This window comes from Triticum dicoccoides, chromosome 4B (assembly GCF_002162155.2).
Source record: "Triticum dicoccoides isolate Atlit2015 ecotype Zavitan chromosome 4B, WEW_v2.0, whole genome shotgun sequence".
In the NCBI taxonomy this organism is placed as follows: Eukaryota; Viridiplantae; Streptophyta; class Magnoliopsida; order Poales; family Poaceae; genus Triticum; species Triticum dicoccoides.
In genome coordinates this window covers 482511896-482525968 of record NC_041387.1, presented here as the reverse complement: position 1 = coordinate 482525968, position 14073 = coordinate 482511896, and the positions used below count along the sequence as shown (strand labels likewise).

General features: G+C 46.6%; 1 protein-coding gene across 1 annotated transcript; it reads right to left on the bottom strand.

The window, feature by feature from the left end:
• Positions 1–11491: 11491 nt before the first annotated feature.
• LOC119291004 (glucan endo-1,3-beta-glucosidase 10-like) lies at positions 11492–13859 on the bottom strand. The gene is made up of 2 exons (XM_037569688.1): positions 12562–13859; positions 11492–11941 (listed from the first exon to the last, which is right to left on the bottom strand). Exons 1-2 carry the CDS (start codon positions 13744–13746, stop codon positions 11870–11872), a joined length of 1257 nt encoding a protein of 418 aa, XP_037425585.1. The 5' UTR covers positions 13747–13859; the 3' UTR covers positions 11492–11869.
• Positions 13860–14073: the final 214 nt, after the last annotated feature.

The following is a 14073-nucleotide window of genomic DNA, read 5'->3' as shown; positions in this document are numbered from 1 at the left end:
AATGCTTATGTTAGTAGACAATTGAAACGTAATGCTTACATGCTTGACCACTTGAGTGATTATATGAATAGAACTGTTAATGATCTTAAGCTTACTAGTAAACATGCTTCCATGGTTACAACTCAAGTAGAGCAAGTACTTAAGGCACAAGATGATTTGCTCAATGAGTTAAATAGTAAGAACAATGATAATGCTCTTAGGGTTATGACTAGAAGTAGTAAGATGACCCAGGAACCTTTGTATCCTGAGGGCCATCCTAAGAGAGTTGAGCAAGATTCTCATAGAACTAATACTGATGCATCTAGTCCTAGTAACAAAAGGAAAAAAGAAAACTGATAGGACTTTGCATGCTAGTGAACCTGTTATAGATACACTTGAGAATCCCAATGATATTTCTATTTCTAATGTTGATACACAATCTGGTGATGAACATGAACCCAATGATAATGTTAATGATGATGCTCATGTTGATGCTCAACCTAGTAATGATAATGATGTAGAGATTGAACCTGTTGTTGATCTTGATAACCCACAATCAAAGAATCAACGTTATGATAAGAGAGACTTCATTGCTAGGAAACATGGTAGAGAAATAGAACCATGGGTTCAGAAACCCATGCCCTTTCCTCTTAATACATCCAAGAAACAAGATGATGAGGATTTTGAGTGCTTTGCTGAAATGATTAGACCTATCTTTTTACGTGTGCGTTTGACTGATATGCTTAAAATGCCTCCTTATGCTAAGTCTATGAAAGATATCGTTACAAATAAAAGAAAGATACTGGAAGCTGAAATTCCCACCATGCTTGCTAATCACACCTTTAAGGGTGGAATACCAAAGAAACTTGGAGATCCAGGAGTACCAACTATACCATGCTCTATTAAAAGAAACTATGTTAAAACTGCTTTATGTGATCTTGGAGCCAGTGTTAGTGTTAGCCTTTCTCTTTATAACGTAGACTTGAATTGAATAAGTTGACACCTACTGAAATTTCTTTGCAAATGGCTGATAAATCAACTGCTATACCCATTGGTATTTGTGAGGATGTGCCTGTTGTGGTTGCAAACGTTACTATCTTAATGTACTTTGTTATTCTTGATATTCCCGAGGACGATCGTATGTCGATTATCCTTGGTAGACCCTTTTTGAATATTGCAGGGGCTGTTATTGATTGCAACAAAGGCAATGCCACTTTTCATGTTAATGGTAATGAGCATACAATACACTTTCCAAAGAAACAACCTCAAGTTCATAGTATCAATTCTATTGGAAAAATTCCAACTATTACTATTGGAGGTTTTGAATTCCCTCTTCCTACTGTCAAAAAGAAATGTGATATTCTTATTGTTGGGGACATGCATATCCCCATTGAGGTAACCTAGTGTTATTCGAAAGTTCTCCGGTTTCATATCATTCGGAAGAAGTTTGTTAATAAGATTTGATCAATCTTGTTAATGGATTCCTTTTGATGAGCATGAGATGGATGAATTTGGAAACCACAACTCTTTGTACCTATCTTTTATTTTCTGTTATTTAGATTAAATAAAGCAAAAATAGTAATATATGTATGTTTCTGAATTATCCGTGCAATAAAAAATGTCCCAAAAATAAAAGTTCTCCAAATGCCCTGAAAATTTAGTATCATTTTTTTTAGAATATTTGAGAATTTTTGGCACTAAGAATGCACCAGGGGGATGCACCAGTGGGCCACAAGGGTGGAGGGCGCTCCCTACCCCCTTGGGCGCACCCCCGACCTTGTGGGTCCCATGTGGCCCCCCTCCACTTATTCCAGCACCCATCCACTTCATCTTCCTCCATAAAAAATCATCTCGTAGCTCAAACTCGTGTTCTTTCTCATCATGCTGCCATTTTCGATCTCCTTGCTCAAAGCTCCATTCACAAAACTGTTTTGGGGGATTGTTCTTCAGTATGTGACTCCTCCAATGGTCCAATTAGTTTTTGTTCTAGTGCTTTATTTATTGCAAATTTTTGTTGCTGATGTGAACCTGTTCTTGAGCTTGCATGTCAAATTTATATGGTCCAAAGTAGTTTTGTTGCATGATATAGCCTCTAGATACTTCTAGGAGTAGTTGCTACCAATCTTGTTGAGTTTGGTTCACTTTTATTTTGAGTCGCTAAAAAATTCAGAAATTTTTCAGAGGAAGAAAAATGTCCAGGAAAATGTACCAAGGTGGTTCTTCGAGGAAGCAGGCACCGAGGCTCGCGATACGTGAGCTGAACCTTGAACTACCACGGGAAGCTCAAGTGCGGCCTTGTGAATGGTCATCAGATGAATTTATGGTTCATGCAGGCTTCAAGGATGAATTTGATGTGTGTGTATGTAATGCTGATCTTGAGGACTTCGTACCAGATAAGTGCCAACAATACTAGTACCTCACCAATTCCTTTGTGCAGAGGTTTGAATTTTCATCTAAGCGCAATACCCATACTGTTTTTTTAATCTTTATGATGAATCATATACCATGAACCTTGAAGATTTTAATACTGCTTGCAAAATCCCACAGTGGGGCCTTCTTAGTGAACCTCACAAATCTGAATACAATGTTTTCCTTGTTAGCATCACTGTGGGAGAAGCTAGAAATATCACACAAGCTAACATGGGGAGCATTCACTTTCCTATCATACATTACTTTGCTCTCTTTATAGGCTGATGCATTAACGGTAAGCATGAGCATTGCCACCTTTGCGTTCCCGATCTTAGTGTCCTCCATTGTGCGGTGTTCGGTGATAAGTGATATAACTCGGGGGCCATTGTTGCGAGGAGGTTCATCTTAATGCTAAAGATGGAGATTTATTTGTGGGATTTATTCGACTCGTCTAGCTAATTATCTTGGAGTACCCATAAGGGAGAATGACATAGAGTTTCCACCTGCTTTTCTTGATTATTATGCCTTGGTGCGCTATCAGTTTCTTGAGAGGAATGAACAGTTCCTCCAGTACCGACTAATCTTTGACAAATGGCGCGCCGTCCATGTTACTCTTCCTGCTCCTGCCTTCTTTAACTTTTAGGTCAGAGGGAGATATTATATAACCAGAGAGGAGGCAAACGAGTATGAGAGGGAGACGGAGGTTGCTCGCCTCCATGCTGCAGCCCTTCAGGCAGTAGCTGCTGCACTCGGTACAACCCTGACTGCAACTTTTGATATCCGCCAGGCCAGCCATGGGCGTAGACCAACTTAGGCCAAAAGCCTAAGCTTGGGGGAGTACGTATTTCTCACCGATATTACATTCATGTTCACACACTCATTCCAGTTGTCGGTGTTCATACTTTTTCATTGTATTATCCATGTTAATTTATTTCTTTTTCCCGCTTTCTTCTTGCGTTTTTGTTAAACATTAAAAAAAGCAAAAAAAAAGTTGCAGTTTATTTCCTTTTTATGCATGCTTAGTAGCAGTATTAAAAGAAAACCCCAAAAAAGATTTCTCGTTCTTCTTCTGCTTGTTGGGAGCTTTCCCATGTAAATAGTTTTTCTCGTTCTTGTTTTACTTTCTTCAGAAGAACAAAAACTCCAAAAGTATTTCAATGTGTTTCTTTGAAATTCTTTTATTTTCTTTGGGCGTCGAGAGGAGAATACCACGATGAAAATGTTGAGTGGCTCTCATATGCATTATTGTTGATCTAACAAAGAGCCCATATTACCTTATCTTCTCCTTGAATAAATGTTTGCAAATTCCAGCTTAGTCCAATGCACGTCCACTACTATTATTGTCCACACTATTCGGTCGTGCAAGTGAAAGGCGATAATGACGATATATGATGAAATGATTGAGATGAGGAGAAGCTGGTATGAACTCGACCTATCTTGTTTTTGTAAATATGATTAGTTCATCGTTCCTGATTCAGCCTATTATGAATGAAACATGTTTGCAATGACAATTAGAGAATATAGTTAGTCATGCCATGCTTAATTAGCTAGGAGCTTATAATGGTTCACCTAGCGTGCGAACATGCTTTTATAATAGTTGTGATGTAGTACGATAGGATCGTATCCTCCTTTGAATGATTCGAGTGGCTTGACTTGGCACATGTTCACGCATGTAGTTGAAACAAAATCAACATAGCCTCAACGATATTTATGTTCATGGTGATTTATATCCTACTCATGCTTGCACTCAATGTTGGTTAATCTTAATGCATGTTTATGACTATTGTCGATCTCTAGTTGGTCGCTTCCTAGTCTTTTTCTAGCCTTCACTTGTACTAAGCGTGAATAATGCTTGTGCCCACTTCCATAAACCCAAAGTTGTTCCATGAGAGTCCACCATACCTACCTATATGCGGTATTTACCTGCCGTTCCAAGTAAATTTGCTTGTGACAAACTCTAAACCTTCAAATGATAATCTGTTTTGTATGCTCGAATCGCTCATGTAGCAACTAGGGTTGTCTATATCTTCCATGGTAGGTGGGTTATTCTCATGATGAGTGGACTCCTCTCATCATTCACGAGAAAATGGCTGGTAATCGGGATGCCCATTCCCATGCTCAAATCAAATCAAAATTATTGCAAACAAAACTCCCCCAGGATTGTTGTTAGTTGGACGGCACCCATTGTTTCGGACCAGTCGTGGAGTGTGCTTGTTGGTGGTGGGGGAGTATAAACTTTACCATTTTGTTTGGGAACCGCCTATAATGTATGTAGCATGGAAGATACCGAGATCTCTTGGTTGTTATGTTGACAATAAAAGCATAACGCTCATAATATTATTTATCTCCATTTCAAAAACTTGAGCTCTGGCACCTCTGTAAATACTTGCTTTCTTATGCGAAGGGCTTATCTATTTACTTTTATTGCTGAGTCACCCCCCTCTTATAAAAAGCACCAGTTAGAGAGCACCACTGTCATTTGTATGCATTGTTATTAATTTATATTGAGTATGACTGTGACTGGATCTCTTTTACCATGAATTACAATGTCTAGTCAATCCTTGATCTTCAGGGGTGCTCTGCATTTATGTTTTGCTATCTTAGAAAGGGCTAGCGAGATACCATCTTGGTATATTATATCATGATTATTTTGAAAAAGTGTTGTCACCCGAGATTTATTATTATTGCTCGCTAGTTGACTATGCCATTGATATGAGTGAATATGAGACCTAAATGTTATTGTGAATATGGTTATTTCATAATCTTTGCTGAAAACTTGAATGTTGGCTTTACATATTTGCAACAACAAGATCAAACAGAGTTTGTAAAAGTTTTTCTTTATCACTTTCAGTTTATCAACTGAATTGCTTGAAGACAAGCAATGGGTTAAGCTTGGGGGAGTTGATACGTCTCCATCGTATCTACTTTTCCAAACTCTTTTGCCCTTGTTTTGGACTCTAATTTGCATGATTTGAATGTAACTAATCCGGATTAACGTTGTTTTCAGCAGAATTGCCATGGTGTTATTTTTGTGCAGAATTAAAAGTTCTCGGAATGACCTGAAACTTCACGGAGATCAGTTTTGGAATAAATAAAAAATATTGGCAAAAGAATCAACTGAAGGGGGCCTACACCCTGGCCACAAGGGTGGAGGGCGCGGCCACCTCCCTGGGCGCGCCCTCTGTCCTTGTGGGCCCCCTGGACCTCCACCGACCTCAACTCCAACTCCATATATTCACGGTTGGGAGAAAAAAATCAAAGAGAATGATTCATCGCATTTTACGATATGGAGCCGCCGCCAAGCCCTGTTCTTCCTTGGGAGGGCAGATCTGGAGTCCATTTTGGGCTCCAGAGAGGGGAAATCGTCGCCGTCGTCATCATCAACCATCCTCCATCATTAATTTCATGATGCTCACCGCCGTGTGTGAGTAATCCCATTGTAGGCTTGCTAGACGGTGATGGGTTGGATGAGATTTACCATGTAATCGAGTTAGTTTTGTTAGGGTTTGATCCCTAGTATCCACTATGTTCTAAGATTGATGTTGTTATGACTTTGCTATGCCAAATGCTTGTCACTAGGGCCCGAGTGCCATGATTTCACATCTGAACCCTTTATGTTTTCATGAATATATTTGTGTTCTTGATCCTATCTTGCAAGTTATAGTCACCTACTACATGTTATGATCCGGCATCCCCGGAGTGACAATAGTCGGGACACTTCCTGGTGATGACCTTAGTTTGAGGAGTTCATGTATTCACTAAGTGTTAATGCTTTGGTCCGGTACTCTATTAAAAGGATGCCTTAATATCCCTTAGTTTCCAATAGGACCCCACTACCACGGGAGGGTAGGACAAAAGATGTCATGCAAGTTTTTTTTCCATAAGCACGTATGACTGTATTCGGAATACATGCCTACATTATATTGATGAATTGGAGCTAGTTCTGTGTCACCCTAGGTTATAACTGTTGCATGATGAATGCCATCCGACATAATTATCCATCATTGATCCATTGCCTATGAGCTCGTTTCATATTGATCTTTGCTCCATTACTTTTTCATTGCCATTGTTATGATTACTACAAAACTGCTACTATTACTTTTGCCACCGTTACTGCTATAAATTTGATGCTATAAATTTGGGTTGAATACTCCACCCTCGAAAATTGATGCAATCCCCTACACTTGTGGGTTATCATCGGCGCATGCACCAAACGCTAGCCCGATGAATTTTTTTGTGTGCGGACTTAAAAAACCCACACACACCCAAGTTCAAACTTAACATAATTAAACATTAAACATCGGCAAAAGTCCACTTAAAAATTAATAAATTTTTTTAAAAATTGCGTCTCCCCATGCGCTGCCCTAGGCGTCACCGTCCTCCCCGAGGCCAGTGGGGTCAATCAACTCCAGCATCGGGCCAGCCCATGGGAATGCCGCCTCCTAGGCCTACGCAGCCTTCTGCGCTGCGGCAGGTGCGCTCGTCCTCCTCCTCCGTCTCCCGGCACTCTTCCTCCTCCTCCCATGCCCAGCAACTTTCCAGCTGCATCCGTCGCTCGCCCTTGGTGCGCTCCTCCGCCAGCGCGCGTGCCCTTCATTATTGGATGTACGCTGTCTCTTGCTTCGTCGTCGTGCCGAGCCACATGGGCGGTGCGCGGACCCACTCGCAGAGCTGGCCGGTCTACTGGTACCGCTCCGGCTTGGGCTCCGTGGGTGGTTACTCAACCTTGGGCTCAGGGTAGTGACGGCGGCAGCGATAGGGGGATGATGCAGTCGCCGGCCGCTGACAACACGAGGGCCTCCCACTGCGCCTCCTCGTCGCGCCTGCTCTCTTCCAGAGCGCGTTGCGTCGTCGCCTCCAGCGTGGCCTTGTAGGCCGCCTCCTCCTCCTTCTCCGGCTTGACCTCCCGGGGCGGCGGTGGGATGGCGGGGTTGAGCTGCACGCCGCGGCGGTGCTCCTCCTTGTACTCGAGCACGAACTAGACCTTCCAGTTGGGAGAGTCCGGCGCGTACACAGGGAGTCGCCGCTGCTCCGGCGTCAGCAGCTCGCGATGCCCACGCCGACCACCACCAGCACCAGGATGCGGTGGGGGTCCAGATGCCATTCATGGGGTAGGTTGAAATCTGGATAGGGCAACGGTTGCCGGCACTGCCAGCGCCACTGCGTCTGGTGCACCAAAATGTACAACCGCTCCCTTTCCCGTGGCGACCCATCGTGACATGGAGCCAGCGGCAGTGGCATGCAGGACGAGCTCGTGCTGGGCAGAACTTCCCCTTGCCCTTGCCGAAGAACTCCATGGCGAGATAGGGTTTGGCTGTCGCCGGCAAGGGGGAAAGCTTGGCTATATGTGGAATGGTGGAGGGGAGTAGATGACCCCCCCTCCCCGCGCACATGCATTAAAAACGATGGCAACCCGCAGCTTCCACCCACAGCCAGGCGGGCCTGAGGTAGGTGCCCGCGTTTAATACGACCACATGCGGTGGTTGGGCGGCGACAGGTAGGGCCGTGGCGTACGCGCGTCCGCTTTTCGTGTTCGAGGGGCACAAATATGGGTCTGGGGCTTATTTGGATGGAGGTCGTACATGCATGTTTTTTCTCAGGCAGCGATCTCAGCCTTAGGCTTAGGAAATCCAACGCCTGAGATTCATGCCTGAGTCAGGCAGCTTTCTCTGGAAGCAAACCAAACAGGCCCTGAAATGCGTCCAGAAGAACACCAAATGAATGTGTTTTGGGTTTGGTTCCACGTGTCGGGCCGGTGTTTTGGTCCGTTTCAACTAAAACAAACATGTGTGATAGCTTGGGTCGCCCGGTTGAAGTTGCTCTAAGTGGCCGGTTAATTGAGCATCACCGTCCCAAGGCATTTGCATGCACGCTGCACACCTGCACTAATGATCGGGAGTGGGGTCACCCGAGCACAAAACTCAGAAGGCAGAGGCAGACAACACGAGGATGAAAAGGGAATACGAAAGGGACCGTAGCAAATTGTAAGGCCAACTCCAGCACACGACCCCAAATGGACGTCTGTTTTGCCCGGATTTTGCCTGTTTGGGTAGGGCAATGGGGTCATGTCCGGGCCTTTTCTGGGATGCGCCGATCGTGCGACCAATGCGCGGACGCATCCTGACCACGTACATTTTTCTTTAGAAGCACATATCTTATTTTTCATCATTGATTTTTGATACATGAAAGTACATCACCAAATTTTGACTAGAAAAGTAAGACCAAAGAAAACAAGAACCACAAGAAGATATTTTAGAAGATAACCAACTTTCATAACTGCTCCCGTAAGTTGGATTAGTGCCTTCTCGATGCATTCATTGTTGATCTACGGAGGCTCGATCTTGCGTGCTTCTTTCTTCTTCGAGTGTAAAGAAGTAGACATTGGTTCCTTGCATCTAGTCTCATGTTTAGCCTCTACTCTAGGAACAAGGGCACTAGTATCATCTCTAGCCTCTATTCTAGCTAAAAATGCACGAACATCTACTAAATTGCGCTCTAACAATATATCGATGTACTCTTCTTCCCAATACCAAAAGTTGCATCCATTTTACACAAGAAAAATTTAAGTTAGCACAACTAGTCAAATCCGAAAGCACAACCGAAGCTAAGTAGCACATACCCCATTGGTTGAGCACTTGATGAACACCCATCCGGGATGTTCCGGCGTTGTAGACACACGGCCCAAGACCTTCTTTAGGCAGTCGTCGCACTTAATGAGTGGCAACGGTACGCCGACGAGCTTTTGGTCCAGCAACAAGCCCGGCCGATGGTCGTTCGTGTATCTGCCGGCAAACCGTCGATGGTGTAGATCCGAGCGGCTAGAGGCGGAGTCACTACCTGCATGCGGCCTTGCCGGGGCCTTTCAGCCCGGTGCCCGACCAGTCCATGGCACGGAGCGGCCTCCTACAGCCGGGCGAGCTCAAGCCCGGCCGGATCCGTTCCAAATCCGCCCGCCGGGTGCGCAAATCAGATGGCCGTGGTTGGGAAGTTCGGGGGCATCGGGGGAAAGGGGGCTGGGCGAGCGCGCGTCCGAGCTGCACAACGGCAATGGCAGCGGCGGCGAGGGCAAGTGGTAGGGGTGCGGCTGAAGCGCTCGGTGGAGAGGGGGTAGAAAAAGGGAGGCCTTTGCCACCAACGGGCGGGCCAGGGGAGGACAAGCACACGCGGGACATTCGTTCGCGCGTTGTCCGTTTCACCTCAAAAGCGGCCCAAACTTGGGTCCGGGATGGGACGGACATAAAACGGACAAAAGTACGTTTGCGCTTGCGCGCTGGGCCGTCTGATATGCCCGTTTTGCCCAAACGGATGCACCCCCGGACAGGATGGGATCGCGCGCTGGAGTTGGCCTAAAAGATGAAAGAGGGAGGAAAAAAGACCGTTGCTACAGTACGGGGTGTTTCGTTGTAAGGGACTAGACTTTTTCTAGTCCCAAATGCTAAAGAAAAAAGACCCTCTAATAGAATTTTTTTCTAGCCCCCTAAAAGGAATATCTCCTGTTTAGTTACATAGGGACCGAAAAGGGTCTAGTCCCTTAAGAAAATGTCTATACTGTTTGGTTACATCGCTGGACTGCTTTATAGTGCAGGGCTCCTGGCGAAAGAAAAGGAACTTCGCTAGTCGCGGAACAATCATCCACGCGCACGGTACAAATCACGATCGTCGTCACGAGACTAGCACCGAACAACAATCAGGATTCCTGACATTGTCGACACGCTAGTGCATCCTGAAAACAACGATGAAGATTCCTGACGATGTCGCTACGGTGGTGCCAATTGTGCTTGGTTTTGTCTGTTCGTTCGCACTGAGTTGGAGCGAACCGAAAGGGACAAGGGATAGCCAGCAAGGAGCACGTGTGGCAGGGACCTTTTGGATCGAACAGATTTTTTTTTTTAAGAAACTGCTGCCTACTTGCTCTTTGTTTCAACTTTCAAAGGAATGAAAAAATTGGTAGTGATTTTCTTTTTCATTTTTTTTGCGGCGAGGTAGTGATTTTTATACCGGAACTCCAGAAGAATCCTAGTGCGAGGTCTCGCCTCTTGGAAATTTTGTCTGTGCATATGTCATGTAATTTTCTATTTATGCGTTCGCTATGTGTCAAACCCAAAAGAGCAAATGGAGGACGGGCTCCATAGTGGACTTTACAAAAAAAATACATATATAATACGTTCAGTAAATTTTTCATAAAAATATACTTTCATATGTGGTGTATATGAAAAAATAAATATGTACATGAGAATGAGCCATTTGTTGTTGTTGGACCGGAATTTTGTTTTTTCTTTGTGCAGCTTGCAAATCATAATATTTTTGAATGAGATTTTACAGATACGTCGCGTATATGAATAAGTTTTCATGGATTTTTTTAACTTAGAAATATCATTATTGTATCATTTGAAATGAAGTCCTTCAATGTACCCGTCCACCAAAAACTTCACACTCCCATGTCAAACGTCCTATTGATGTGCGTTCCAAAGAGGCCCAACATGACGCTCCCAAAAAAGGGTGCAGCATGACTTTTCAGCTGTTTTTAGCAAGGAGTGATAATTTGTTTATCTTAAGAACTATGACCGGCTCCTAGTAGTAACGGTTGCTTAACTTAAAAAAAAAGAGTAGTAACGGTTGTCTCCTCTATAACCAAAATGTGGGCAACTAGTACTACTGTACAAGACACTCAATTAACAATGCACAACATAAAGGTACCCAGAAGTTTGAATCTCGTATCTGACTGCAACAACACAACATAAAGAAGGATAGGATCTCACATGTGGCACTGTACCTTTTACCGAATCCATTTTCTGATCGTTGTGTGCCAGATGACAAAAGTTTAACCTTCGACATGAGCAATCTCAACATTATCACACTATTTTAACTGATGAATTCCAGATGAAATTGAGTAACTTCATTTATTTTCATTATTTGGAAAGGAGAATGGTTAGAGGGATAGTGGTATCTCCAGCCTAAAGTTCAAGTCCCGGTGCTTGCATTATTTCTGAATTTATTTCAGGATTTTCGGCGATGTGTTTTTAGGGGAAGGAAACGTTTCTGTCCATGAAAAGGCGCCTACGATGACCTCGTAAATCTCAAGATGATAGGAAAACGGTCTTCAGCTTTTGCACCTCATGTATATTTGTAGATAGCAGTATTGGGGTACTACTCAAGAGAACATTTCTATTAAAGGGCAATTAAAACCGAATGATTTGGGTCTATTTTAGTCCCAACGATCAGCGGTTTTTAAGGCACCAAGATGAAATACATAGCTTCGATGCCATCAAATTAATCGTTTCATCAGCTTACCCAGATCCACATCTCGGACTCAGTCTTCGTCTTCAGCAAACACAACGGCAAAAGAACGCCGTGCAGAGGATCAGGATCATCATCAACACCATTGCTCCAGAGCAGGCAGTTATATTCCCTTCCTATCTACCTACCCCTGAATCTCAGCCATCAAGACGAGAGTGGCACGCTCCATGATGATCTCAGTACCTCAGGCTGCAACCATGAGGGCGGCAGCAGCACCTCCTGCCACAGCAGCTTGCGCCCACGTCCACCGCCGACCCTTTTGAATCACAAGCAACAAACAAACGAGAAACACCACATGAGGAAAGCAATAAAATGAGGAACATTGATTTTACTGAGAAAAAGGACAAACAGATCGGCCCCGTAAAGAACACCTGCCGGACACTGCATTCGATTCTAGACGCGCATTTGGCATTTTGACTATCAAATAACGGGAAGTGAGAACTCCAGATCTACTATCTCTTGCTGGAGTCACCAGATCTACTATTTTGTATACTTATTTAGTTTGGAAGCCTTTTTCCTTTCCACAAAGAAGTGGACAGTGTTTTGAAACCTGAGAATGATGTCAAGTTTCTACTCAGGGAGGAAAGAAGAATCTGGTCGATGGTGACGGAGGGGTCACACCTAATTTTCAAGATGACGATTGCCAGAATCTGGATCTGTGTGGAATAAACAACTGATGTTGATGTCGATTACGCAGGAAATTTTTCTAATTGCACAATCTGAATTACGTTGAGACCGTGGTCAACCTACGGCATGTGCACTCTCGAGTGCGCAAAAGCAGCGAGAAATGATGCAATCACCCAAAGTGTCATCTCCTTTCCACCAAAAGGTCAATGTAAGCATGAACAAGTGACAGAGAAGAAGAGTAGAGCTCACCGTGGGCTCCCGCGACGCGGCCGAGATGTCGTAGTAGTCGTTGTCTCCGCCGGTGCTGTTGCCGCCCGGGGTGAAGTCGCCGTGCGCAGGCTTGTACGTGAGCGGGTACACCGGCGTGCTGTCGGGCTTGAACAGGCCGTAGTTGCGCTCGGACGCCGGCCCGGGCTTCATGTTCTCGTTGAACAGCGCGAACACGTAGACGCGCAGCGGCACGTTGGGCTTGAGCGGCGTGCCCTTCCACTCCGCCACCAGCCGCATCACGTTGCTGTTGTACCGAGCCGCGCTCTCCGGCGTCGCGGCCTTCTCGTTCGCGTCGCCCGCGGAGGGCCACCCCGTCTCGGAGATCCGTATCTCGACCACCCGCGCCGCCGCGCTGTTCGCCGCCGAGATGGCGTGGTACGCGGCGTCCACCTGCGCCACGAGGAGGTTGGGATAGTGCAGCCCGGTGTTGGCGTCCGGGACGCCGGGGTTGCTCGGCTCGAGAAGAGCGTAGTCCAGATGGATGCCCTTGGGGTCGTCGGAGTAGGCGAAGTAAGGGTAGGCGTTCACCAGGAACGGCGAGCCGGTCTTGGCGTGGAAGTCGAGGATGGGGCAGAGGTACTGGAGCAGGTCCTTCCGAAAGGCCCCCGCGGAGGGCGGGTAGGACGTCCCGAGGACGCCGAGGTTGTGCGCGGTCGTGACGGCAATCTGCTTGTCGAGGTTGGCCGCAGCGAGCGCGCCGTGGAGGGACTCCATCGCCGGGAGCAGGTTGCGGGTGAGCGCGGTGTCGTTGCCCGTGAGCACCTCGTTGCCCACGGTGAGCGCGACGATCTTGGTGTCCGGCAGGTAGGGCAGGATGCTGTCCTTGAGCCAGGACGTGGCGCCGGCTGGCTCGGCGACCGCGGCGAGGCACTGGTCGGGCACGCCGACGTAGAGCTCGATCCCGGTCTTGGCGAAGGCGCGCAGCACGCCGGGCTCGGGGTCGTAGAGCCGCACGCGGGCAATGCCGAGGCCCTGGAGCAGGGGCAGCGCGGCCTGCGGCGGCGGGAGGTTGTTCCCCACGCGGCCGTAGTTGATGCCCAGTAGCGACACAGGCGTCGGCGAGGCGTCGGACACGAGCGCGAGCGCGAGCACGCACAGCGCCGCGGCGAGACAGAGGACGCGGGCGCGCTGGAGCCGCCGCCGGCAGCCGTCGCGGAGCGGCATTATTGGAGGAGTGGAGCGGGACGGAGGGAGGGAGGAGAGCGGGGTGAGATTTGCACGGACGAAGGTTTTGGGCCGGGGGGAGAGTGATTGGAGGTGGGTATGGAGTAAGATTTGGGGAGTAGAAGGCGATCGGGTGAAGTTTTACCGACAGAACTGAAACGGCGATATCCTTTTCTTTTACCGACACGAGACGTGGGGGGTTCTGTACGTGGGACCCGGAGACAGGTAGACAACGGGGGCTTGTTTACTGGAGTACTCCGTGGAATGGAATCCGATGGGCGGCACGAGAGACTGTGCCCGTAGACCGTGCCGGCGCCGCCGCAACGG